The sequence below is a fragment of the Hylobates moloch genome, unplaced genomic scaffold (genome assembly GCF_009828535.3).
Source record: "Hylobates moloch isolate HMO894 unplaced genomic scaffold, HMol_V3 SCAFFOLD_15, whole genome shotgun sequence".
Taxonomy (NCBI): domain Eukaryota; kingdom Metazoa; phylum Chordata; class Mammalia; order Primates; family Hylobatidae; genus Hylobates; species Hylobates moloch.
The window spans coordinates 46,163,728-46,186,551 of NW_026652290.1; the positions used below are offsets into that span (position 1 = coordinate 46,163,728).

General features: G+C 47.5%; 1 protein-coding gene across 1 annotated transcript in view; it reads left to right on the plus strand.

The window, feature by feature from the left end:
• The first annotated feature begins 1,101 nt into the window (after positions 1-1,101).
• Positions 1,102-22,824, plus strand: part of SNRNP200 (small nuclear ribonucleoprotein U5 subunit 200) — a 29,687-nt gene continuing 7,964 nt past the window's right edge. Inside the window, exons 1-34 of the mRNA XM_032177627.2 lie at positions 1,102-1,254; positions 1,778-1,941; positions 3,329-3,500; positions 4,951-5,143; positions 5,611-5,666; positions 7,245-7,343; positions 7,705-7,857; positions 7,970-8,069; positions 8,250-8,386; positions 8,951-9,034; positions 9,135-9,308; positions 9,601-9,738; positions 10,400-10,555; positions 11,442-11,612; positions 11,749-11,942; positions 12,163-12,286; positions 13,360-13,509; positions 13,758-13,868; positions 14,459-14,590; positions 14,758-14,946; positions 15,278-15,475; positions 15,893-16,045; positions 16,155-16,235; positions 16,526-16,609; positions 17,612-17,718; positions 18,024-18,142; positions 18,420-18,574; positions 18,703-18,892; positions 19,058-19,231; positions 20,500-20,660; positions 21,261-21,488; positions 21,842-22,033; positions 22,133-22,311; positions 22,494-22,645. Of these exons, the coding sequence (XP_032033518.1) occupies positions 1,210-1,254; positions 1,778-1,941; positions 3,329-3,500; positions 4,951-5,143; positions 5,611-5,666; positions 7,245-7,343; positions 7,705-7,857; positions 7,970-8,069; positions 8,250-8,386; positions 8,951-9,034; positions 9,135-9,308; positions 9,601-9,738; positions 10,400-10,555; positions 11,442-11,612; positions 11,749-11,942; positions 12,163-12,286; positions 13,360-13,509; positions 13,758-13,868; positions 14,459-14,590; positions 14,758-14,946; positions 15,278-15,475; positions 15,893-16,045; positions 16,155-16,235; positions 16,526-16,609; positions 17,612-17,718; positions 18,024-18,142; positions 18,420-18,574; positions 18,703-18,892; positions 19,058-19,231; positions 20,500-20,660; positions 21,261-21,488; positions 21,842-22,033; positions 22,133-22,311; positions 22,494-22,645 (4,915 nt within the window). The 5' untranslated portion in view covers positions 1,102-1,209. The remainder of the gene's footprint in view (positions 1,255-1,777; positions 1,942-3,328; positions 3,501-4,950; positions 5,144-5,610; positions 5,667-7,244; positions 7,344-7,704; positions 7,858-7,969; positions 8,070-8,249; positions 8,387-8,950; positions 9,035-9,134; positions 9,309-9,600; positions 9,739-10,399; positions 10,556-11,441; positions 11,613-11,748; positions 11,943-12,162; positions 12,287-13,359; positions 13,510-13,757; positions 13,869-14,458; positions 14,591-14,757; positions 14,947-15,277; positions 15,476-15,892; positions 16,046-16,154; positions 16,236-16,525; positions 16,610-17,611; positions 17,719-18,023; positions 18,143-18,419; positions 18,575-18,702; positions 18,893-19,057; positions 19,232-20,499; positions 20,661-21,260; positions 21,489-21,841; positions 22,034-22,132; positions 22,312-22,493; positions 22,646-22,824) is intronic.

Consider the following 22,824-nt stretch of genomic DNA (forward strand, 5'->3'; position numbering starts at 1 on the left):
CAGGCATGAGAAAACAGGAGCAGTGGGAAGGACTTGTCTATTCTCTGACCTTGGCAGCTGCTGACCAGCAGCAGGTAATGCCATGCAGCAGTGTGGGTGTCATGTGGCTGATTTTCTAGTTTCTCAACTGATGGGGGAGAGCCAGAGTTTGCATGAATTATCCCAATTTTTAAAGAAGGAGCCAACAGTAAGCCAAACACGATACCACCACAGAACAAATCTGGTCTAGGGGACTGCTATTGAGGATGAATTCCTTTGGCTTAACACCCATCCTCCTGTTCATTCATCTTCTCAAAAGCAAACATGCTCTAAGTGAGGAGGGAGGTCACCTTCAGCCATAAGGCGCCATTCTACTGGCAAGAAGTGGTGGGGAATGTGGGACAGGGAAGACTTTGTAGCTGGGGAAAAAATTAAGTCATTGTCACCAAGGATTTGGCCCTGCCTTTGCTGGTTTCCCTGGGCGGCAGAGAGGGCCCTACCATAGAATGTTACCGACAACTGGGAGCAAATGGGGGCCCCGGCCCTGTTCGTTCAGCTGGGTGAAAACGAGGGTCTTGGGGGCACAGGTTTGGGTGGGATGGGTGGGGGACAGTAGCTTTCTTTTTCAATCGTTGAACACAGAAGAGAAACCCAAAGCAAGGCTCCAATCATTAAAACACACAAACACAGACACACACGCGCAAGTCACCTTGCTCGCTGGGTACTTTAGTTACCTCAAACGGAAATGGGGTTTTCAGCCCCTTTTTTCCTGCCTACCTCATGGGACTGTTGCCAAAGAGGAAGGAACCAGAAGGAAAGGTCTTGGGACAGGACAGGGGCTAAGCAGCCGTGCATTCGTTATGATGTGAGGGGTGCCGGAAGCTGGAGACTGAGGTCGGGGAGAGCACGGGCCCTGGGTCCTTAGTGCCAGCGGGCGGACGGAACCAGAGTGCGGGGGGGTCTAGGGATTCGGGAACCCAGACGCACCAGGCCCACACATCCCGCTCACAAGGCTGCGGGAAGCCGCGCGCACACGCCAAGGACACGCCCCGGACACGCCCCGCCCCGCACTTCTGGGGCACGACCCGGAAGCGGAAGGGAACCCGTTTCTTTTCCTTCCCCAGTGCGTCTTTCCTGCGTCGTTCCGGCGCGGCGGGAGCGGAGATTGCGGCTGTTTGCAACTTGCGGTAGGGAGGCGTGGAGGTCTGAAGCCTCCCAGCAGCCGCGGCTATGGCGGATGTAACCGCCCGTAGTCTGCAGTACGAGTACAAGGCGGTGCGTTTGGGCTCGGGGGAGGATTCCAGGCTCTGCAGTCCGATGGGGAGGGGGAGGCTGAAAAAGGGAGTTTCAGTCTGAAGGCCTAAAGGAGAGCCACGAAAACGGAGGGGAAATGGAATCGGGGTGAAGGTGGGGGTTATACGATGACGTGAATAACCTACTGGGGTCTGGGGAGTGCTAAGATCTCTCTAGGAGGAGTTTCTCGAGTCCCTTCAACGCTAAGCCTGCCCCCTTCCACACGTCACTCCCAACCCACTCACCACTTTTCACAGGTGTGGGTTATGATGGGCACTGTTAGGAACAAGAATTGTTTAGCTGATTCGACAGCCCATAAGACTTATTCAGCTGTATGCTTCTGCACAGCGTTATACCATGCAATTCTTAAGGAAAATACATTTTTATTACGATTAGTGATTATAAGCAACTAGTTACTACGATTTTTCCATCAGCTGGGGTAACTATGATAGTAGGAATTGGCCCTGCTCATGTCAAAGCTTCAATAATGTTTTGATCTTTTCAGAATTCGAATCTTGTGCTCCAAGCTGACCGTTCTCTCATTGACCGGACCCGCCGGGATGAACCCACAGGAGAGGTGCTGTCCCTTGTTGGGAAGCTGGAGGGCACCCGTATGGGAGACAAGGCTCAGCGGACCAAACCGCAGATGCAGGAGGAAAGAAGAGCCAAGTGAGTGCCAAGGGGATACTATTTTTTCCTTCAGATCCAAAGTCTCTTCCCTTTAACATTCGAGCAACATTTTTGCTGGAGTGCTTGGTGTAAGAACAGTGGCATTAAAACAATTTAGTGAAGGTAAAAACAGACCAGGAGAGTTTAAAGATTTTTTGGCCTTAACAAGTGCATCTCAAGTGGAAAATAACTTGTTGGTACCTTTTTCTTACATGTGTGTTTCTGGTCCATAGACAGATCTTAATTTTCTTCAGGGTATTTTCAAGACCCTTGCTATTCCTATGTCCCAGTAATTCTTCCTTTTTTTCCATTACTAACTTCCTACCCCTGCTTTTTCCCTTTACTCTTGTCCACTTCCTACCTATTTTGTTGTTACAAACTAATTTAAGCATCCATAGTATGAAAGATAGGTTTCTTTCTTAGTTTGCATTTTTTTCCTTTCTTTTTTTTTTTTTTTAAGATTTCTTGGGGATATATTTCAAAACTTACCTTTACCTCACCATTATCTTTTGATCTTGAATATCTTGGTGTCTTGCTCCCTTTCCTATGATGAAGTTTCCAAAATTCCTAGGCTTAGTTTGATTAAAGTAGTTATGTTTGAAATGAGTTAATACATTATCTCCACTGTGTGCTATATTTTCTTTTCCAGTTTTGTTATACTTTGTTGATAGTCTACGGCAGTAGATTCTGTTAGAGCTTGTTTCTCTAGCTAGAAAAGGAAAATGCATTTGAGAGGTGAAAAACTAGTCAAAATCCTATTATATAATTGTCTCATACAACGTATGAAAGGTTGTACTTTTTTTTTTTTTTTTTTTTTTTTTTTGAGACGGAATCTCACTCTGTCACCCAGGCTGGAGTGCAGTGGCGTGATCTCTGCTCACAGCAACCTCCACCTCCTGGGTTCAAGCAATTCTCCTGCCTCAGCCTCCTGAGTAGCTGGGATTACAGGCACTCGCCACTGTGTCCGGCTAATTTTTGTATTTTTAGTAGATACAGGGTTTCTCCATGTTGGCCAGGTTGGTCTTGAACTCCTGACCTCAGGTGATCCGCCTGCCTTGGCCTCCCAAAATGTTGGGATTACAGGCGTGAACCACTGCACCTGGCCGAAGGGTTGTATTTTTTAAGTGAGAAACATAATCTCATTGTAATGTTTAGTGCATCTAGTGAGAAGATGATAGGGAATTTTTCTTTCTGTCACTGTGTCCCATAAAGAAATACTCCTACAAGTGATTAAGGCCTAACAGAATCATTTACTGAGGCTCAGGTACCTGTTTTCAGGTATTAACTTCTTTCCATAAAGCTGAGGAGAAGAGGGTGGGCTTGATCCAGTTTTCCCTTGGGAACAAAAGGTTCTGCCATTCAATATCACATTGCATTCGTCCATTAGGCGAAGAAAGCGTGATGAGGACCGGCATGACATCAACAAGATGAAGGGTTATACTCTGCTGTCGGAGGGCATTGATGAGATGGTGGGCATCATCTACAAGCCCAAAACTAAAGAGACCCGGGAGACCTATGAGGTGCTGCTCAGCTTCATCCAGGCTGCTCTTGGGGACCAGGTGAGTGTGATATTGTGAAATATATATTAGGTCTTTATTTCATTTTCTGGCATACAGCTTCTAAGATCCTTGGAATCTTCGACGTGATAAGTATCTTTCTGTATGCTGATGAGTTGACTGATGGCTGGCAGCACCTAGGTAGTTCAGAATGGAGGCTGGTCATTGAATCAATCATGCCTACATAATGAAGCCTCCATAAAAACCCCAAAAGGACTAGGTTTAGAGAGTTTGCGGATAGCTGCACACATGGAGGTTTCTGGAGGGTGGTGCACCTGAGAGGGCCTGGTAGCGCCACACCCCTTCCCACATGCCTGCCCTGTGTACCTCTTCCATCTGTTGTCTTTCGGTAGGCATCTTTTGTAATATGCCTTATAGTAAAAATAAGTGTTTCCCTGATCTGCTCTAGCAAATTAGTTGAACCCCAAAAGGGGATTGTGGAAACCTCGATTTATAGCTGTATAGTGAGAAGCACAGGTCAAACAACCTGTGCTTGTGACTGGCATCATGAAGTGGGAGGCAGGCTCGTGGGACTGAGTCCTCAGCCTCTGGGATCTGACCCTATCTCCAGGTAGTTAGCGTTGGAACGGAATTGAATTTGAGGACCCCCAGCTTGTGTCCACTGCACAATTTTTGGATTGGTTGCTGGTGGGGAGGAATTGTCACAGAAGCCTTCTGTGTTAATTGTTGTGAGAGTATAGAAAAAAACGAGTTTGCTTTATTTCTGTATTCTCAGCGAGGTGGCCAGATGATGAGACCATGTGTCAGAAAGGGAGAGGGTCACAGCTGGGAGACTGAATCTTTTCTCTGGATCCTCTTGTGGGCTGTACTGGTTGGCAGAAGTGGCTTATATTTACTGAGCACTCGATTTGTGTGGAACAGCACGTGTCTTCCCCCCCTCACACACATAACTCCATGAATAGGTGCTGTTAATATTCATTTTCCATTTTATAGAAGAGAGAAGTGAGGCAAGAATAGTTAAGTAATTTTCCCAAGTCACAGAAGTAGTATTTGGCAGAGCCAAGATATGATCCAGATAGTTTATCTCTAGAATCTATGTTCCTAACAATTACACATGTGTGATTAGATTGGGGACCATTATGAGTCTGAGGAGCTCTGTTGAGGTGGGTGCTAGAGGAAGTGAGGACAAAGAATTACAAAAGTGTGGCAAGCTAGAGGAGGTCTGCCAAGTGACTACCACCTGGAGACGTGGCAAGCTGTTGTGGAAGCTATGTCCTGCTGCTTGAGACCACCCAGCTAATCTTTTTAAAAACAGACAAGTCTTCCTTTAGTTGTGGCATTTTAAATCAGCATTAATGAGAAAGGTCAGAGCCTAGTATGCGGCAGGTTTTGAAGAGGTGTGGCTCTTTACATCCTGCTGCCACATGCACCTGGTTGGTGATGTTTTGCCTGTCATCATTCTCAATATTGGTTGGTTGTTTCTTGACACCAGCCACGTGATATCCTTTGTGGGGCCGCTGATGAAGTTCTAGCTGTTCTAAAAAATGAAAAGCTGCGGGACAAGGAAAGGCGAAAGGAGATTGACCTGCTGCTGGGTCAAACAGATGATACCAGATACCATGTGCTAGTGAACCTGGGCAAAAAGATCACAGACTATGGTGGAGACAAGGAAATCCAAAATATGGGTAAGTGAGCTCTTTATGTCCTGATCATGTTCACTGGTTGTTGACCCCTAAACATGCATCTTCTAGCATCATTCATTTAAAAACCTTAATGTCAGTGAGTTCCCATAATCTGTTCTGTGTTTTTTGAAGAGTTACAATTGATGGACACCAGAATCCCTAGATTCCAGCAGCTGTTCCTTACTCTGAGACCCTTTTATTGTGTGGAATATGAGAAAATGTGGGCAGAGCCTTGGGGGCTCAAGTGGTTGGGCAAGCAGAGCTGGGCTGACTCCAAGGCTGGCAGGTGGAGAAGGTCTTGGCAGTGGCAGCATAGGTGGCTCTCTCATGTTGATCATCTAAGTGTCTGTATGTGTCCTTAGCACTTAGATCTTTCCTGAGGAGAGGTAGTTGGGGAGGACATTGGCTCCAGAGTGCCTTGTTTTACTAGCCATTCACTGCCCTCTTTTTCTAATCCTTCATTGTTTCAGATGACAACATTGATGAGACATACGGTGTGAATGTGCAGTTTGAGTCTGATGAGGAGGTGAGTGATAAAGCAAACAGACCCAGTCCGTTCTTGTTTTTGAAGTTGATTACAGTAAAGGGACCCCTTCTAGTGTAAAGAAGCTCCCTAGTTTAAACCAGATAAATTTTATGGTGTTGTATGGGTTTCAGACTTGGGCATTATATGTTCTTTTGCTTAAAAAAAAAAATGCAGTTATCTTTTAACTTTGCTATCGCAAATTTAAACTAACAAATGTAAAGCGATATAATTTTTTTTTTTTTGAAACGGAGTCTTCGCTGTCGCCCAGGTTGGAGTGCAGTGGCGCGATCTCGGCTCAGTGCAAGCTCTGCCTCCCAGGTTCACGCCATTCTCCTGCCTCAGCCTCCCGAGCAGCTGGGACTACAGGCACCCGCCACTACGCTCGGCTAATTTTTTATATTTTTAGTAGAGACGGGGTTTCACCGTGTTAGCCAAGATGGTCTTGATCTCCTGACCTCAGGTGATCCGCCCCCCACGGCCTCCCAAAGTGCTGGGATTACAGGTGTGAGCCACCATGCCCGGCCACAATATAATTATTTAAAATATACCAAGTGGATCAGCAAAAAGAAAGAAAAAAAGATAAAGTACAGTGAATACTTTCATTGAGAATGTATCTGCTGTGTTTTACTGCATTTTAACCTTATTACAATATTTTTCCGTTTTTTATTACTGTGACCGACTAAAAGATTGCACATTTGCCCTAGAGCACAGACATAGTTCGTACATGGTTAAGTCACTGGGGTTAATGTTTACTGTCTAATAGAATTCCTTGAATATAACTAAATAGGAATAAGTGGGGTACTTTGAAAAAATTACAGAGTGCCTTAGAGTTCTCAGTGAGTAGATGTGGCTCCTGAAAGGGAAAATGGAGCCCCAGTATATATACCAGGGCTGGAAGAAGGGGTCGCACGGGGAGAGTCAGAGGACTAGGAGCCAAGACTTCTGAATTTGAGTCCTGTGTCTTGGCAGGTCATCTTGCCTCAGTTTCTCCTTCTATAAAATGAGGCCACTTCAATAGGTGATTGCTAAGCCTCTTCCTACAGTATAGTTAATAGGATTTGATGATTTTAAGTAGCAACAAACTGCTTTGCTTTTAGCAGTTCATTCATTTAACAGTGCTCATTATTGAAGTACCTGCTTTGACTGTGACACTATGCCAAGTATGCCTAATGTGCAGTGTATGAGTAAACAGAGTGGTGAGCAGGCTAAGTGTGATCTCTTCATTCCTGAGTCACCACCTGCTTTCCCAGGCATGCCTCTGTATAGCTCTTCTCTCCTTAGCTGATCACTGTTTTTGAGTGTTGATTGTGTGTGTATTAGAGAGAGGCTATGATCCAGTTGATTGCCATTGTAGCAGCCTAAGGTGAGAAATAGAAAGTAGATGCATCTAATAAGTTGTGCTAAGCAGTCATTCTATGTCCACTGGAATAAGGCTGACCTTGGTTCCAATAGGCTCTCGGTTTCACCCCAAAGCCATTTCTCTACCCATTGAGCTAATTTAGGGTGTCTTGAGGGAGAGGTTCTGTGGTGATGCAGGATCAGCTCCAGATCATGGTTGAGTTGGGGCCATTTCCACAGGAAGGTGATGAAGATGTGTACGGGGAGGTTCGAGAAGAGGCATCTGATGACGACATGGAAGGGGACGAGGCTGTCGTGCGCTGCACCCTCTCGGCTAATGTAAGTTCAGTTTGCTCTTTCTCATTGCTACAAGGTTACTTCTGGGTGTTAGTGCTTCTTCCCCGTGCCCAGATCCTGTTACATTTATTGAGCCACTTTTTGCTGGAGTGAACTATAATAAACACTTAGTGTCTAGAGTTTCTTAAGATTTCAGTTGGTTTTCTTCCTTCCCAAAGATGTATGTTGATGGAATCTTAGTCTGGTGTGCTTCTGAACTCAATATTCCAGAGTTTTTCCCTCTGGAAAGTCCTCATCAGAAGGTGGGCTGTGGGGTGGCAAGTAGAACTTGGTTGCAGGGTAGTGGCAAAGTGATCGAGGCTGGCAGAGACCTGGTGAGCTAAATGCCTGGTTACTTTTATAGCTCGTAGCCTCAGGTGAACTGATGAGTTCCAAGAAGAAGGATTTGCACCCTCGGGATATTGATGCATTTTGGCTACAGCGGCAGCTCAGTCGTTTCTATGATGATGCCATCGTGTCGCAGAAGAAGGCAGATGAAGTATTGGAGATTTTGAAGGTATGACCAAGATGACAATAGTTGTATATTTAGTGTATCTTAGCACGTGGGGACAGCATATGAAGTGGCAGATGGCTTTGTCTTTATTGGTGGTGTTACCTGCTCTCTGCAGACGGCCAGTGATGATCGGGAATGTGAGAATCAGCTGGTTCTGCTGCTTGGTTTCAACACCTTTGATTTCATTAAAGTGTTGCGGCAGCACAGGATGATGAGTGAGTATATGCTGGGGTCTTCCTGCAGAGTGAGTACATATGTGTGCATGTGTGACATAGAGATTCTGTTGTTCTCACAGCCTAAGTGCTTCTTTTATTTTTCTTCTTTCTACCCTAAGGATGGTTTTTTGCCTTATTTCCTCCTCCTCACTTTTCCTTTGTTCCTTTTGTTGTGGGTAGTTTTATACTGTACCTTGCTGGCCAGCGCACAAAGTGAAGCTGAAAAGGAAAGGATTATGGGAAAGATGGAAGCTGACCCAGAGCTATCCAAGTTCCTCTACCAGCTTCATGAAACCGAGAAGGAGGATCTGATCCGAGTAAGGACTGGGTTGGTTTATCTGTCTGATTTCTGAGCTAACGGTGGCTAGAAGATTGCAGCATGAAGCTAAATTCATGTTAAAAGTGGAAGTTGAAAAAGTAATTTCTCTAAATTCTTTGGGGTTTATCACTGCATACAGGTTAGAATCAACACATCCACATTGGTTTGGTCATGAGACAAGTGACCTGCTGCTATCTTTCACCAGCACTGTGGGGACCTTTATTGTTTATTTACACAGTATATACATGGTGTTTACTAAAATAGAGTAACAGAACACATATGCTTGCTTAATGGAACCCACACTTCTACCCCTCAGGGGTAGCCCTTTGTACTTAATTATAGAATGTCTATTTGTGGCATCCCTGTACTGCGCATTGCCCCTTTGAAAGTGTTTGTTTGCTTTGATCATTCTGGTGGTCCCCATGTAAAGCATTGTCTTTCTGTTTGACGACTTACTAGTCAGCACCTATGACTCAAGTATTAGCTAAGCAGGGATAGAAAAGGACAAGAACCTATGATACTGATGAATTGTTTTTGTGATTTTTATCTTTGTCCACTACAGGAGGAAAGGTCCCGGAGAGAGCGAGTGCGTCAGTCTCGAATGGACACAGATCTGGAAACCATGGATCTTGACCAGGGTGGAGAGGTAGGATCCAGGGTAATTTATTTCCCAGGCCTTGATGGATGGAGAACTCGCTTGCTTGGCTTGCTTACTTCCTTTGTGTTTTTGTCTTTCACATTCCCAGGCACTGGCTCCACGGCAGGTTCTGGACTTGGAGGACCTGGTTTTTACCCAAGGGAGCCACTTTATGGCCAATAAACGCTGTCAGCTTCCTGATGGATCCTTCCGTCGCCAGCGTAAGGGCTATGAAGAGGTGCATGTGCCTGCTCTGAAGCCCAAGCCCTTTGGCTCAGAAGAAGTAAGTGAATTACTTTCCTCAGTTCTCTGCTCAGTTCACCTCCTGGTTTGGGTTTCAACCATTGACCAGAATGTAGCCTAGTTTCATATATAGTTTATTTCAGGGGTGAAAGCTGCAACAGAATTTTCCCATTCTGATTTTGAGCCCAGGGGACAATATTGATCTCTGGACTGACCTTTAATGGAGAGTTATGCAAAGAGATTGCCAGGGAACAAAATCCTGGCAATCCCACAATAACAGTCTGCTCAAGGATGCTGCCAACATGATATTGATGGCACTTCTTTTCTTCTAGCAACTGCTTCCAGTGGAAAAGCTGCCAAAGTATGCCCAGGCTGGGTTTGAGGGCTTCAAAACACTGAATCGGATCCAGAGTAAGCTCTACCGTGCTGCCCTTGAGACGGATGAGAATCTGCTGCTGTGTGCTCCTACTGTAAGCGCCACCCTGCCTGCTTTTTTCTTGTAGAATGTGGTGTGGAGCATATACACCATGGAATACTATGCAGCCATAAAAAATGATGAGTTGATGTCCTTTGTAGGGACATGGATGAAATTGGAAAACATCATTCTCAGTAAACTATCGCAAGGACAAAAAACCAAACACCGCATGTTCTCACTCATAGGTGGGAATTGAACGATGAGAACTCATGGACACAGGAAGGGGAACATCACACTCCGGGGACTGTTGTGGGGTTGGGGGAGGGAGGAGGGATAGCATTAGGAGATACACCTAATGCTAAATGACGAGTTACTGGGTGCAGGAAATCAACATGGCACATGGATACATATGTAACAAACCTGCACATTGTGCACATGTACCCTAAAACCTAAAGTATAATAATACAAACAAACAAAAAAAACCAAAAAAACAAAACAGAAAAAAAAGAATGTGGTGTGGAGTTTCCGTTGCAAGATTGTTTTTTGTCTCCACCCCCACCCCCTAATTCTTTGTCCTTTGATGGAAGAGAGGTTAAATAGTAGGATAAAGTGCCCAGGACAAGCTCTAGTCTCTATTTGAGAAATAAGCCCATGGAAGTTAGGGCAGTGAGAATAACCAGGTGAATAGGCGTTCTCATCCCTGACCTCTCCCGTAGGGTGCCGGGAAGACCAACGTGGCCCTGATGTGCATGCTCCGGGAGATCGGGAAACACATAAACATGGACGGCACCATCAATGTGGATGACTTCAAGATTATCTACATTGCCCCCATGCGCTCCTTGGTGCAGGAGATGGTGGGCAGCTTTGGAAAGGTGAGGGAGTAGAACTTTCCTCCAGAGGATACTGGGCGCAGCTATCAAAGTGTTGTGGACAGGCCTGGACCTCACCGCTTCTTGTATTAGGGCATCTCTGGAATGCCTCCTGGGATTTTTTTTATTTTTCTCTCCCCATTTCCAAGATGGAACTTAACCCAGGTACAGAGTTTCTGAAGTAAGAATGTCCTGAGCCATCTTTTACAAGGGTTAGCGTCTTTCTTTCATCCTCTCCATGGCAATTTTCTGCAGTTGGTATCATTTGTGTTATTGAAGTATTTATGAACATCAAATGGATGTGCATGATAATAGACCTAGTGGTGTTATTGTAGGTCTTGTTATCTACAAGTTGCCATTTCTTCCTCTTGTGTACAGAGTTCCCAGAGATCATTTTTTTTTTTTTTTTTTTTTTTTGAGACAGGGTCTCGCTGTCGCCCAAGCTGCAGTGCAATGGCACAATCATGGCTCACTGCAGCCTTAACTTCCCAGGCTCAAGTGCTCCTCCCACTTCAGCCTCCCTGGTAGCTGTGATTATAGACATGTACAACTAGATTAGCTAATTTTTATATTTTTTGTAGAGACAGGGTTTCAACATGGTCTGGAACTCCTGGGCTCAAGCATTCTGCCTGCGTTGGCCACTGAAAGTGCTAGGATTACAGCCATGAGCCACCGTGCCTGGCCCCCAGAGATCTTTTGTCTGCTTTATTTGCCTGAGTTAAATTTGGATTTGTTTGAGGAAGATATGTTCATAAGATCTGATTCGCCTTGTATTCACCTGATGGGTTGATGCCTGCTCCCAATGCCCTACACTCCAGTTGCCCAAACAGAGAGCACGGTGTCCTGGCCCCTTCAAGCATTCCTGCCTAATGTAGTTTTCCTCCCACAGCGCCTGGCCACTTATGGCATCACTGTTGCTGAACTGACTGGGGACCACCAGCTGTGCAAAGAAGAGATCAGTGCCACTCAGATCATCGTCTGCACCCCCGAGAAGTGGGACATCATCACCCGCAAGGGTGGCGAGCGCACCTACACCCAGCTGGTGCGGCTCATCATTCTGGTGAGTTGGGAGCACTCGTAGACTATAGAGGCCAGTTGCGTCAAGGCGGGTTTGCTGGGTTTTCATGCGAAATGTTTCTTTGCTGCCTTTTCTGTAGGCACTAGCCTTTGTAATGACTAGTCCTCCAATTCCGTAGGATGAGATCCATCTTCTCCACGATGACAGAGGTCCTGTCTTAGAAGCTTTGGTGGCCAGGGCCATCCGAAACATTGAGATGACCCAAGAGGATGTCCGACTCATTGGTCTCAGTGCCACCCTACCTAACTATGAAGATGTAGCCACCTTTCTACGTGTTGACCCTGCCAAGGGTCTCTTTTACTTTGACAACAGGTATCAGAAAAGACTGGGCAAAGTTCTGCCAAGGTGACCATCCTGCTCTCCTTCCCCTTTTCCAAGAAGTGCTACTGGGTTGGGTTTTAGAAGGGCCTTTGGGTTTGGATGTGGTGTGAATCATAAAGGAGGAATATTGCTCTTGGGGCAATGAAAAAGACTGTTTATTCCCGCAGTATTTTCTGCCAAAGCCTCATTTGTCTAACATTTGAACTTCTAGCTTCCGTCCAGTGCCTCTGGAACAGACATATGTGGGTATCACAGAGAAAAAAGCTATCAAGCGTTTCCAGATCATGAATGAAATCGTCTATGAAAAAATCATGGAACATGCTGGAAAAAATCAGGTTTGCCTATAGTTTATGGTTACTCTTGAACCCCATTCTTTCGAATGTTTGATTCACCAATAATTGGGGAAGATTGACAGAAATTAAAAGAGAGAAGACACAACATAAATCACCAATATCAGCTATGAAATGGAATATTACTACAGAACCTATAGCCACTGGAAGGATAATAAGGGAATACTATGAGTAATTTTATGCTCATAACTTTAAAAATTCAGAAGAAATGGACCAGTTCTCCAACAACTACCAGTTAACTAGCAAAACTCAGCCCAGATGAAATAGATAGCATGAAGAGCCCTACAACTATTAGAGAGTTTGGAGAATTAAAAATTCCCCCAGCAAGCAATCCCCAGTCCCAGATAATCGTTTTGTGCATTCACGTTATCCAGGGTCCCTCCGTAAAAGATTTGGGGTCGCTTACACCAAAAATGCAAGACAATAAAAAGAGGAAAATGAAAAACTAGTGAAGAGGGCTTTTTACTAGACAGTGTGATAGAATTTTTAAATTGAAAGTCGAGTTGAGCAATGTTAACTAAGACAAAAAATAAGGAAAAGTGACTGGTTTTGTATTTCTTTTTGTCTGATGAAGCATATGAATTTATATGAAGAGACAGATCTTTTCTTGGCACTAAATACTAGGAAGACTTCATTTCCTACAACACTGTACTAGTCTCAGACTTATTTCCTAAATCCTTTTGTAAGTAGTGTAATGTTTTAGCTGTTATTTTGCAGACACATTTTCATGCAGCTTTGACTCTTGTTGGGTGCTTGAACATAAATTCTGAGTTGAGAGGCCTGAATTTGTAGTCGTAGTCTATTTAAAGTTGCTGTTCAAGATAGGATGTTGAAGTTGGTTTAATTTCTCAGCTCCAGGACTGTGAACTTGGTGGATGCATTCCCTTAAAGTCTTTCCAGCCATGTTTAGGCTTCCTCTGAGCCTGCACACATTCCTGCCCTTGCCCCTCTCCAGGACCTTGGCTTCTGATGGTGATGGTGCAACTTCTGCTTCCTGCTGCAGGTGCCCTGGGGCTGTGAGTGTCTCGTGACTGTGGCAAACTGTGGCTTCTCCTTAGGTGCTGGTGTTTGTCCACTCCCGGAAGGAGACTGGAAAGACAGCCAGGGCCATCCGGGACATGTGCCTAGAAAAGGACACTCTGGGTCTGTTTCTGAGGGAGGGCTCAGCCTCCACGGAAGTCCTGCGAACAGAAGCTGAGCAGTGCAAGGTGAGGAGGGGCCGGCTGGGTTCTCTCATTCCTACCTGGCAGCTGTGTCCATCTGAGGCCCCAGACAGCTCCTCCAGGACTGTACTGTGGTATTATTGTTTCCCATGGGTTAAGGTTGATTGTCTGGATGTGATTATTACTATTCCACATAATAGTTAAGGGGCAGGGTCTCATGGGAAGAGATTTCCTTAGTCCTTGGATGAGTCCTACGGGAAGGCTCGCCTCATCCCTGGTTCTTTGTTCCACAGAACCTGGAGCTGAAGGATCTTCTGCCTTATGGCTTTGCTATTCATCATGCAGGCATGACCAGGGTTGACCGAACACTCGTGGAGGATCTTTTTGCTGATAAACATATTCAGGTGAGGGGGTGCAAAGTGTTTGGAGGAGCAGGTGGGACATACTTCAGAAGACGGGCAATGTCAAGGTTGTGCCATGTTTGCTTGTGGTACTTTATTGCTTCTGGCCCAGCTAGCCCAGGTCAGAGGGTTGTGGTGGATACAATAAATAGAACCTTATGCTACTCTCCCAACTCTTCACACCTTGCGTGAGGGAAGATGAGTGAGTTTAGGACAGTCTGAGAAGCATAGTGAAGCAAGCACTTTGGAGACTTCAGATAGCTCCAAACAGTGTCTCATGGGGGCACGCGTGCCCCTGTCGTTCCCTCTTTCCGGATAGCCTCTGTTTTACCTTTTCTAGTAACTTTAAGGTTGTTTAATACAAGTCTGCACTTGTGCCTCTGGAACTTTGAAATGTTCATTCCTGAATAGATGAGGAACCCAAGGAAACCTTTCCTCTTTATTCTGGTGTCACATTGACAAGTAGTGGGACCCCACGCGCCCTACCAGCTAGTCCTGATAGAAGCTCTGAGGCCAACTGCCTAGAGAAGCCAGGGATATTAACCCCTGGTGGTGGTATCTGTTCTCCTCATTACCTTGTTTTGCCTCTGTAGGTTTTAGTTTCCACAGCAACTCTAGCTTGGGGTGTGAATCTCCCTGCACATACAGTCATCATCAAAGGCACCCAGGTGTACAGTCCAGAGAAGGGGCGTTGGACAGAACTGGGAGCACTGGACATTCTGCAGGTACAGAACCTTTGAGTTTATTCTCAGTGGGGATCAGTGTCCTTGCCTGAAATGCAGGGATGCTGGAAAGCTAGCAGATCAGAGGCCTGGTTCTGTAATGTAGATCCCTGCATCAAAATCAGACATTCTCTTGCTATAGCATTCTTGGTTTGCTGTCTCTGATCTAGATGCTGGGACGTGCCGGAAGACCCCAGTATGACACCAAGGGCGAAGGCATACTCATCACATCTCATGGAGAGCTACAGTACTACCTGTCCCTCCTCAATCAACAACTTCCTATTGAAAGCCAGATGGTTTCGAAGCTTCCTGACATGCTCAACGCAGAAATCGTGCTAGGAAATGTCCAGAATGCCAAGGTAGGGGAGGACTCTGCCTGTTGTGCTTCGTGCTTTCCCCACAGACACCGAGGCATCAGGAGTGGGTTGGTCCCTATTGTGCTGCGGGCCAGCAGCGTCCGAGGCCCTCCATCCCTGCACCCACATCTTGGGTCTGGCAGATAGTTCCCCTTGTTACCAAGATCTTAGAAGATGCTTAGATCTTTTTAATAATGAAATGCTAAAAACATTAAGAATATGATGTAATATGCATCCTTGTAGTTGGGAATTAATTTCTAAGCAATTCATGGGAGCCTTTCATTTGGACATCAAGAGTTTCTCCATGCTAAGAACCATGAGCTGTGTCTTGTAGGATGCGGTGAACTGGCTGGGCTATGCCTACCTGTATATCCGAATGCTGCGATCCCCAACCCTCTATGGCATCTCTCATGATGACCTCAAGGGAGATCCCCTGCTGGATCAGCGCCGACTAGATCTGGTTCACACAGCTGCCCTGATGCTGGACAAGAACAATCTGGTCAAGTATGACAAGAAGACGGGCAACTTCCAGGTGCGTGGGGTGAGGGTTTTGAGGCAAAGGTCTCAGTAGAAGTTGTTGCCCAGGAGAAAATTTTTCAGATTGCTGTCTTGATGTGAGTACTGCCTATCTAATCACCTGTTGCTTAGAACAGCAGAAAAATGGGTAGCTTTTCCCATAACTTGAGGTGGATAATTCAGCTGTCTTGTCTGTGCAGACATCATTTCACTGTGGGCCAGCTTATTGTGCTATTTTTCTTCATGTGCCTGGGCCTGGCAGTTGTACTGCTGTGACTTCATCCAGTTGTCCTATTAGGACAATAATGACATTGGGTCATACACTTTACCAAAAAAAAGTACAAAAACCCTGTAGGACAATAACTTATGGTCTACAGTTAGAGGTTGGAGCTCATTAATAGTCAGCACTGGATTGAGTCTACCTTCTCTCCAGGTGACAGAACTGGGCCGTATAGCCAGCCACTACTACATCACCAATGATACAGTGCAGACTTACAACCAGCTGCTGAAGCCCACCCTGAGTGAGATTGAGCTTTTCAGGGTCTTCTCGTTGTCCTCTGAGTTCAAGAACATCACAGTGAGAGAGGTGAGCCTATGCAGCATGATGGGGTGGGGAGTTGGTGCTCACCAAGTCACTGAATGGTGTCCCTCCTCGGCCACAAGGCTTTCCCTTGACCTTTTCCTCCTTGTGGCAGGAGGAGAAGCTGGAGCTGCAGAAGTTGCTGGAGAGGGTGCCCATCCCTGTAAAGGAAAGCATTGAGGAACCCAGTGCCAAGGTGAGCTCCTCTCCTCTTTGCTTTGATCAGGATGAGGATTAAGTGGTTTTCATAATCTTCTAAAAGATGAACCTTGAATTTGGGTTCATGTGTAGTTTCCTGCTCAGTTCTCCTAGTTTTTGCAGCCTTCTCGCATGTTCTTTTTATATGAAATAACAATTATTTAGTATTTGTAAATCAAGACCTGTAGAGAATCTCACCTGGCCTGGATGCTCAGAGCAGAAATGTAATTCCCTTTCTTGGACTGTTCAGTGATTGGTCTCCTGCTGGCTGATTTTGCTTCTTTACAGATCAACGTTCTTCTGCAAGCCTTCATCTCACAGCTGAAATTGGAGGGCTTTGCACTGATGGCTGACATGGTGTATGTCACACAGGTGAGGGCGGAGTTGTATGGCAGCTGTGAGAAGGGGCCTGAACAGTTCAATCCCTGTGTGCTGTGTGCATCCTGGGAAAAGGAGGCCTGACCCTAGTGAGATGGGAGGAGTGCTTAGTTCTGCTCTTGCCGGGTAGTTGGTTGGTGCATGTGTGGTGCAGCCACTCTGTAGTACACATCTTGAGCACGTGGGAAAGATAAGACCTTAGGAGGGAATGCTTCGAGGCTCCACAGGCCCTCAGAGAGACAGGAAGAGCCACAGCACGCAGTGTCTGCTTCCCAGCAGCGAAGTGATTTCCCACTGTTGCTGCACAGCTCGTAAATAAATCCAAAAATGGCACAAGGTTTTATTAGCTGCTCTTCATCTTTACCTCTAAGAACAGGTCACTGGTACCCTCAACTCTTCCTAGAACTCTAAATGCTAAATGAGTCAAAAGCTTTAAAATCATGCAGTGAGGCCGGGCGCGGTGGCTCACGCTTGTAATCCCAGCACTTTGGGAGGCCGAGGCGGTTGGATCACGAGGTCAGGAGATCGAGACCACGGTGAAACCCTGTCTCTACTAAAAATACAAAAAATTAGCCGGGTGTGGTGGCGGGCGCCTGTAGGCGCCTGTAGTCCCAGCTACTCGGAGAGGCTGAGGCAGGAGAATGGTGTGAACCCGGGAGGCGGAGCTTACAGTGAGCCGAGATTGTGCCACTGCACTCCAGCCTGGGCGACAGAGTGAGACTCCATCTCAAAAAAAAAAAAAAAAAAAAATCATGCAGTGAATGTTAAGTTAAAATGTTGTGCAGTGACCTTGAGCCGCACTCTTCTAATTGTTCCCCATTCGGCAAGCATCTACTATATGGAACGGAGAAAGGCGTAAAGACAGAGGGGACTTTGCCTTTGAGTTGGGGTGGGTGGTTGTGTCAGAGCTGGAGGTAATGAAACCGCGTGTAGAGTGGCTCACTAGGCCTGGGGATAGTCGAGACTTAACAGTGGGAATGCTGCTTCTTTGCCTAGTCTGCTGGCCGGTTGATGCGAGCGATATTTGAAATTGTCCTGAACCGAGGTTGGGCACAGCTTACAGACAAGACCCTGAACCTCTGCAAGATGATCGACAAACGCATGTAAGGACCCAGTGAGCTGGATGCTGGTCATCGTGAGTGGGGGTCCCCAACCCAAGGGTCTGATGGGAAAGCCTCAGGGTGCATCTGATCTCCAGACCTGACGTCGGAAGTATGACCTGAACCTTGGTGCACGTTGAGAAGAGGGAAGGCCCTCTGTGGTGGAGGCCAGGGCTGGCACAGTGTCAGTGTCTGCCTTTAATGACTATGTTTTGTGTAGTCACTGCTAAACTATTGGAAGCCATGAAGTGGGTGGTTTGTCACATCCCTGCAGAAGGGACCAACAGCTTTGCCTCCTTCCTGGATAGGTGGCAGTCCATGTGTCCTCTGCGCCAGTTCCGGAAACTCCCTGAGGAAGTAGTGAAGAAGATTGAGAAGAAGAATTTCCCCTTTGAGCGTCTCTATGACCTGAATCATAATGAGATCGGTGTGTGGGACGCTCTTGCCCTTGTCCTCACTGCTTGGGTGTCTCTCCCAGTTTGCCTATGCAGTCTTCCTGTTCCTAGGCCTGTGCATTAGTATCCTGTGTTCACTCCCCAAGTCCCACTGAAGTACAGGCTGGCCCTTGGTCTGGGGACTTGGAATCCTGGGCTCCACTGACCATAAAGGGAGACCCTACCCCTTTCCCACAGTGGCCCTCAGGCCCAGTTTGCAGTATAGTAGGCAGGCTGGGCTGCAGCCTCAGTACTCTCATTTCTTCATAGGGGAGCTTATCCGCATGCCAAAGATGGGGAAGACCATCCACAAATATGTCCATCTGTTTCCCAAGTTGGAGTTGTCAGTGCACCTGCAGCCTATCACACGCTCCACCCTGAAGGTGGAGCTGACCATCACGCCGGACTTCCAGTGGGATGAAAAGGTGAGGCTTTGCTGGGCAGAGGTGCTGGATTGGAGGTGCTCAGTCTATGTTGCCAGGCAGAGGAGCTGGATTGGAGGCGCTCAGTCTACGTTGACTCACATTCCTTTTACCCTTGCTCCTGTTGGCAGGTGCATGGTTCATCCGAGGCTTTCTGGATTCTGGTGGAGGACGTGGACAGCGAGGTGATTCTGCACCATGAGTATTTTCTCCTCAAGGCCAAGTACGCCCAGGACGAGCACCTCATTACATTCTTCGTGCCTGTCTTTGAACCGCTGCCCCCTCAGTACTTCATCCGAGTGGTGTCTGACCGCTGGCTCTGTGAGTGACAGTAGAAGAATGTCTTGCACTTTGTCCTGGGCTTGCCTTTGCTGGGGACAGAGTGATACATATGCTGCCTAGGTTTCCAGTGTTCATGGAGGGGATCTAGAGGCCAGTGAGGTAAAGAGAGCACTGCTTATATCCTTCCTGTTTCTTTTCTGGCAGCTTGTGAGACCCAGCTGCCTGTCTCCTTCCGGCACCTGATCCTGCCGGAGAAGTACCCACCTCCAACTGAACTTTTGGACCTGCAGCCCTTGCCCGTGTCTGCTCTGAGAAACAGTGCCTTTGAGAGTCTTTACCAAGATAAATTTCCTTTCTTCAATCCCATCCAGACCCAGGGTAAGTGTTTCCATCCCTCCTCTGGAGGCTTTTGAAGTCACCAGGAGACAGATGTGTTCTGTGGCAGGCAGGGGAGTGGGGGTGCTCAGGCACTTGGTAGGCCTGGGAGCTCCTCAGTGTGACCCCTGGGACCCACCAGGACTTTTTCCTTTGTCAGAAGCCTTTGGTTGCTTTGCTGCTCTGCATGTGTCACTGTGGAGGGGCAGTAGAGCAAGGCCTTACATGGCATGGTCATTTCTTGGGCCCAGGAGGCTTAGAGGCCTGCCCCTGGCGCTCAAGTATTGAACCAGAACCATGGGGTGGCACTGAGGCCTCCTCCCCCACATCATGATAAATAACGGGGACATTCACAGTGCAGGCACTGTTTTCTCAGTTCTTGGCTGAGTACGTTACTGGTGTTTTCTCTCTTATTCCTCCCACCAAGCCTAAAAGGAATCTCTGTTGGAGATACTGCCATTAGTGTTCCATTTTATAGGTGAGGAACTGAGGCATAGAGGGTGCCCCAGTTGAACCAACTGATAAATAGTAGAACTTGGATTTTAATTCAGTCTTTTTTTTTGAGACGGAGTCTTGCTCTGTCCCCCAGGCTGGAGTGCAGTGGTGCGATCTCGGCTCACTGCAAGCTCTGCCTCCTGGGTTCACGCCATTCTCCTGCCTCAGCCTCCCGAGTAGCTGGGACTACAGGTGCCCGCCAACACGTCCGGCTAATTTTTTGTATTTTTAGTAGCGACGGGGTTTCACCGTGTTAGCCAGGATGGTCTCGATCTCCTGACCTCGTGATCTGCCCGCCTCGGCCTCCCAAAGTGCTGGGATTACAGGCTTGAGCCACTGCGCCCGGCTTAATTCAGTCTTGATGCCAGGGCTAAGGCTCTTACTTTCTACCTTAGGCTATTTCTAGGAAATGCAGGAGAGTGTTGAAGGGGCAGAGAAAGGGATCCAGTTCCTTTCTGTCCCGCATCCTAGTCCCTGAGAAGCAAAGAAGAATGTGTGGCTTCTTTTGCTTTGCTTTTGTTGTCATCCTACACATCTCCAGGGGACCTGGGCTCTTGATCTTGGCCTCTTCCCCTTTAACTGTTAAGTGGGAGCAGGTGAGGGGGTACAGTAGGGCCGGCTGGGAGTTAGAGGCTTGGATGCCATAGCTCCTCTGTCTGCACTCCAGAACTGCCTGACTTCATTTCTTATGTTGTCCTTTGTTTTGACAAGTGATCCATGTCCCAGTCCGTCTCTTCTTCTTGATACTCACACTGCTTTTTTCTGTTGGTTTCCAGTGTTTAACACTGTGTACAACAGTGACGACAACGTGTTTGTGGGGGCCCCCACGGGCAGCGGGAAGACCATTTGTGCAGAGTTTGCCATCCTGCGGATGCTGCTGCAGAGCTCAGAGGGGCGTTGTGTGTACATCACCCCCATGGAGGCCCTGGCAGAGCAGGTATGATGTGGCGCTGTGTCATGTGAATTTCCCAAGAAGCATTTCATCTGTGATTCCGTATAAAGGCTTTCTAAGCCCTGAAATTTGCAGGGTCATTTCCTCAGTTTGTGTATTAAAGAAAAGCTGCCCCAGCCAAGCGTGGTGGCTCACACCTGTTATCCCAGCACTTTGGGAGGCTGAGGCGGGCAGATCTCCTGAGATCAGGAGTTCGAGATCAGCCTGGCCAACATGGTGAAACCCTGTCTCTACTAAAAATACAAAAATTAGCTGGGTGTGGTGGCGTGCGCCTGTAATCCCAGATACTCAGGAGGCTGAGGCAGGAGAATTGCTTGAACCCGGGAGACAGAGGTTGCAGTGAGCCAAGATCACACCACTGCACTCCAGCCTGGCAAAAAAAGCGAGACTTCATCTCAAAAGAAAAAAAAAAAAAAAGAAAAAGCTGCCCCATCGCATCGCATAGAGGCTGCTATGGGATTAGAATGTAGCTTGAGATCTGCAGGTCAACAGGTCTCTCTGTTTGGCATCTCAGGTTTTCCTCACATAAGTGAAAGATGCCTGGTATGACCTAGTGTTGTTCTGCCTCCCTCCTCTGCCTGCCAGGTATACATGGACTGGTATGAGAAGTTCCAGGACAGGCTCAACAAGAAGGTGGTACTCCTGACAGGCGAGACCAGCACAGACCTGAAGCTGCTAGGCAAAGGGAACATTATCATCAGCACCCCTGAGAAGTGGGACATACTTTCCCGGCGATGGAAGCAGCGCAAGAACGTGCAGAACATCAACCTCTTCGTGGTGGATGAGGTCCACCTTATCGGGGGCGAGAATGGGGTATGGCGTGACCTTGCAGCACAGATGAGGGACTGGGACTGACCAAGTGACCTTGGCATTGGGCCTAATGTTTGGGTCTGAGGACAGAGGCTCGGGGCTTCTCCCCAAAGGATTCTGCCTGCTGCCCTATTCCAAAGGGACAATGTTAACTTTTTTGGTAGTACTTTAGGAAAACAGTATTGTTTAGTGGAGGTTGGCTGCTGTGGAGGAGGTAGAACCAAAGACTTGAGAGCTCCTAGTTAGAAGGAAGAATGAGGTCATTTTGAGGCTGTTGGGCTGTTCACAAAGGGGACCTCCAGGCAGAGGATGGGAGCCTCGGCCTGCAGTGACCCTCCCTCCCTCCCTCTTTCCAGCCTGTCTTAGAAGTGATCTGCTCCCGAATGCGCTACATCTCCTCCCAGATTGAGCGGCCCATTCGAATTGTGGCACTCAGCTCTTCGCTCTCCAATGCCAAGGATGTGGCCCACTGGCTGGGCTGCAGTGCCACCTCCACCTTCAACTTCCATCCCAATGTGCGTCCCGTCCCCTTGGAGCTGCACATCCAGGTAGGACCCACTCTCCTCATCCGTCTGTGGGGTCTCACATAGATCCTGAGTGACCCAGGTCTGATAACCTTGGTGTCTTTTCTTCTTCCCGGTCGCCAGGGCTTCAACATCAGCCATACACAAACCCGCCTGCTCTCCATGGCCAAGCCTGTGTACCATGCTATCACCAAGCACTCGCCCAAGAAGCCTGTCATTGTCTTTGTCCCGTCTCGCAAGCAGACCCGCCTCACTGCCATTGACATCCTCACCACCTGTGCGGCAGACATCCAACGGCAGAGGTGGGCGGGGCCTGGCTTCTGGGGGTTGGGGTTAGGTTAAGTGAGGCTGGCCTACTCCAAGGGTGTCCTCTTTATGAGGGTGGGGTTAGCCCATGTTGCTCGGGGCCGGGTTCTGCACAGCTGGCAAGGTGTCTGCCAGGAATTGGACCACTCTGAGCTGAGCCAGTGCCCGTACCGCACAGGTTCTTGCACTGCACCGAGAAGGATCTGATTCCATACCTGGAGAAGCTAAGTGACAGCACTCTCAAGGAAACACTGCTAAATGGGGTGGGCTACCTGCATGAGGGGCTCAGCCCCATGGAGCGACGCCTGGTAGAGCAGCTCTTCAGCTCGGGTAAGTCAGGCCACGGAAGGGGAGCATAGCAAGGGTATCACCAAGTGGTGGTGTTAAACTTGAGGGGTGCGGGTGGCAGTGTTTTCTCTACAGCATACTAGACATTTTCAAAATACTGTTTAGGACTCTTGGCTGTTAACTTATTTGATCCTCCCAAGAACCTCATGAGGCAGGTGAGA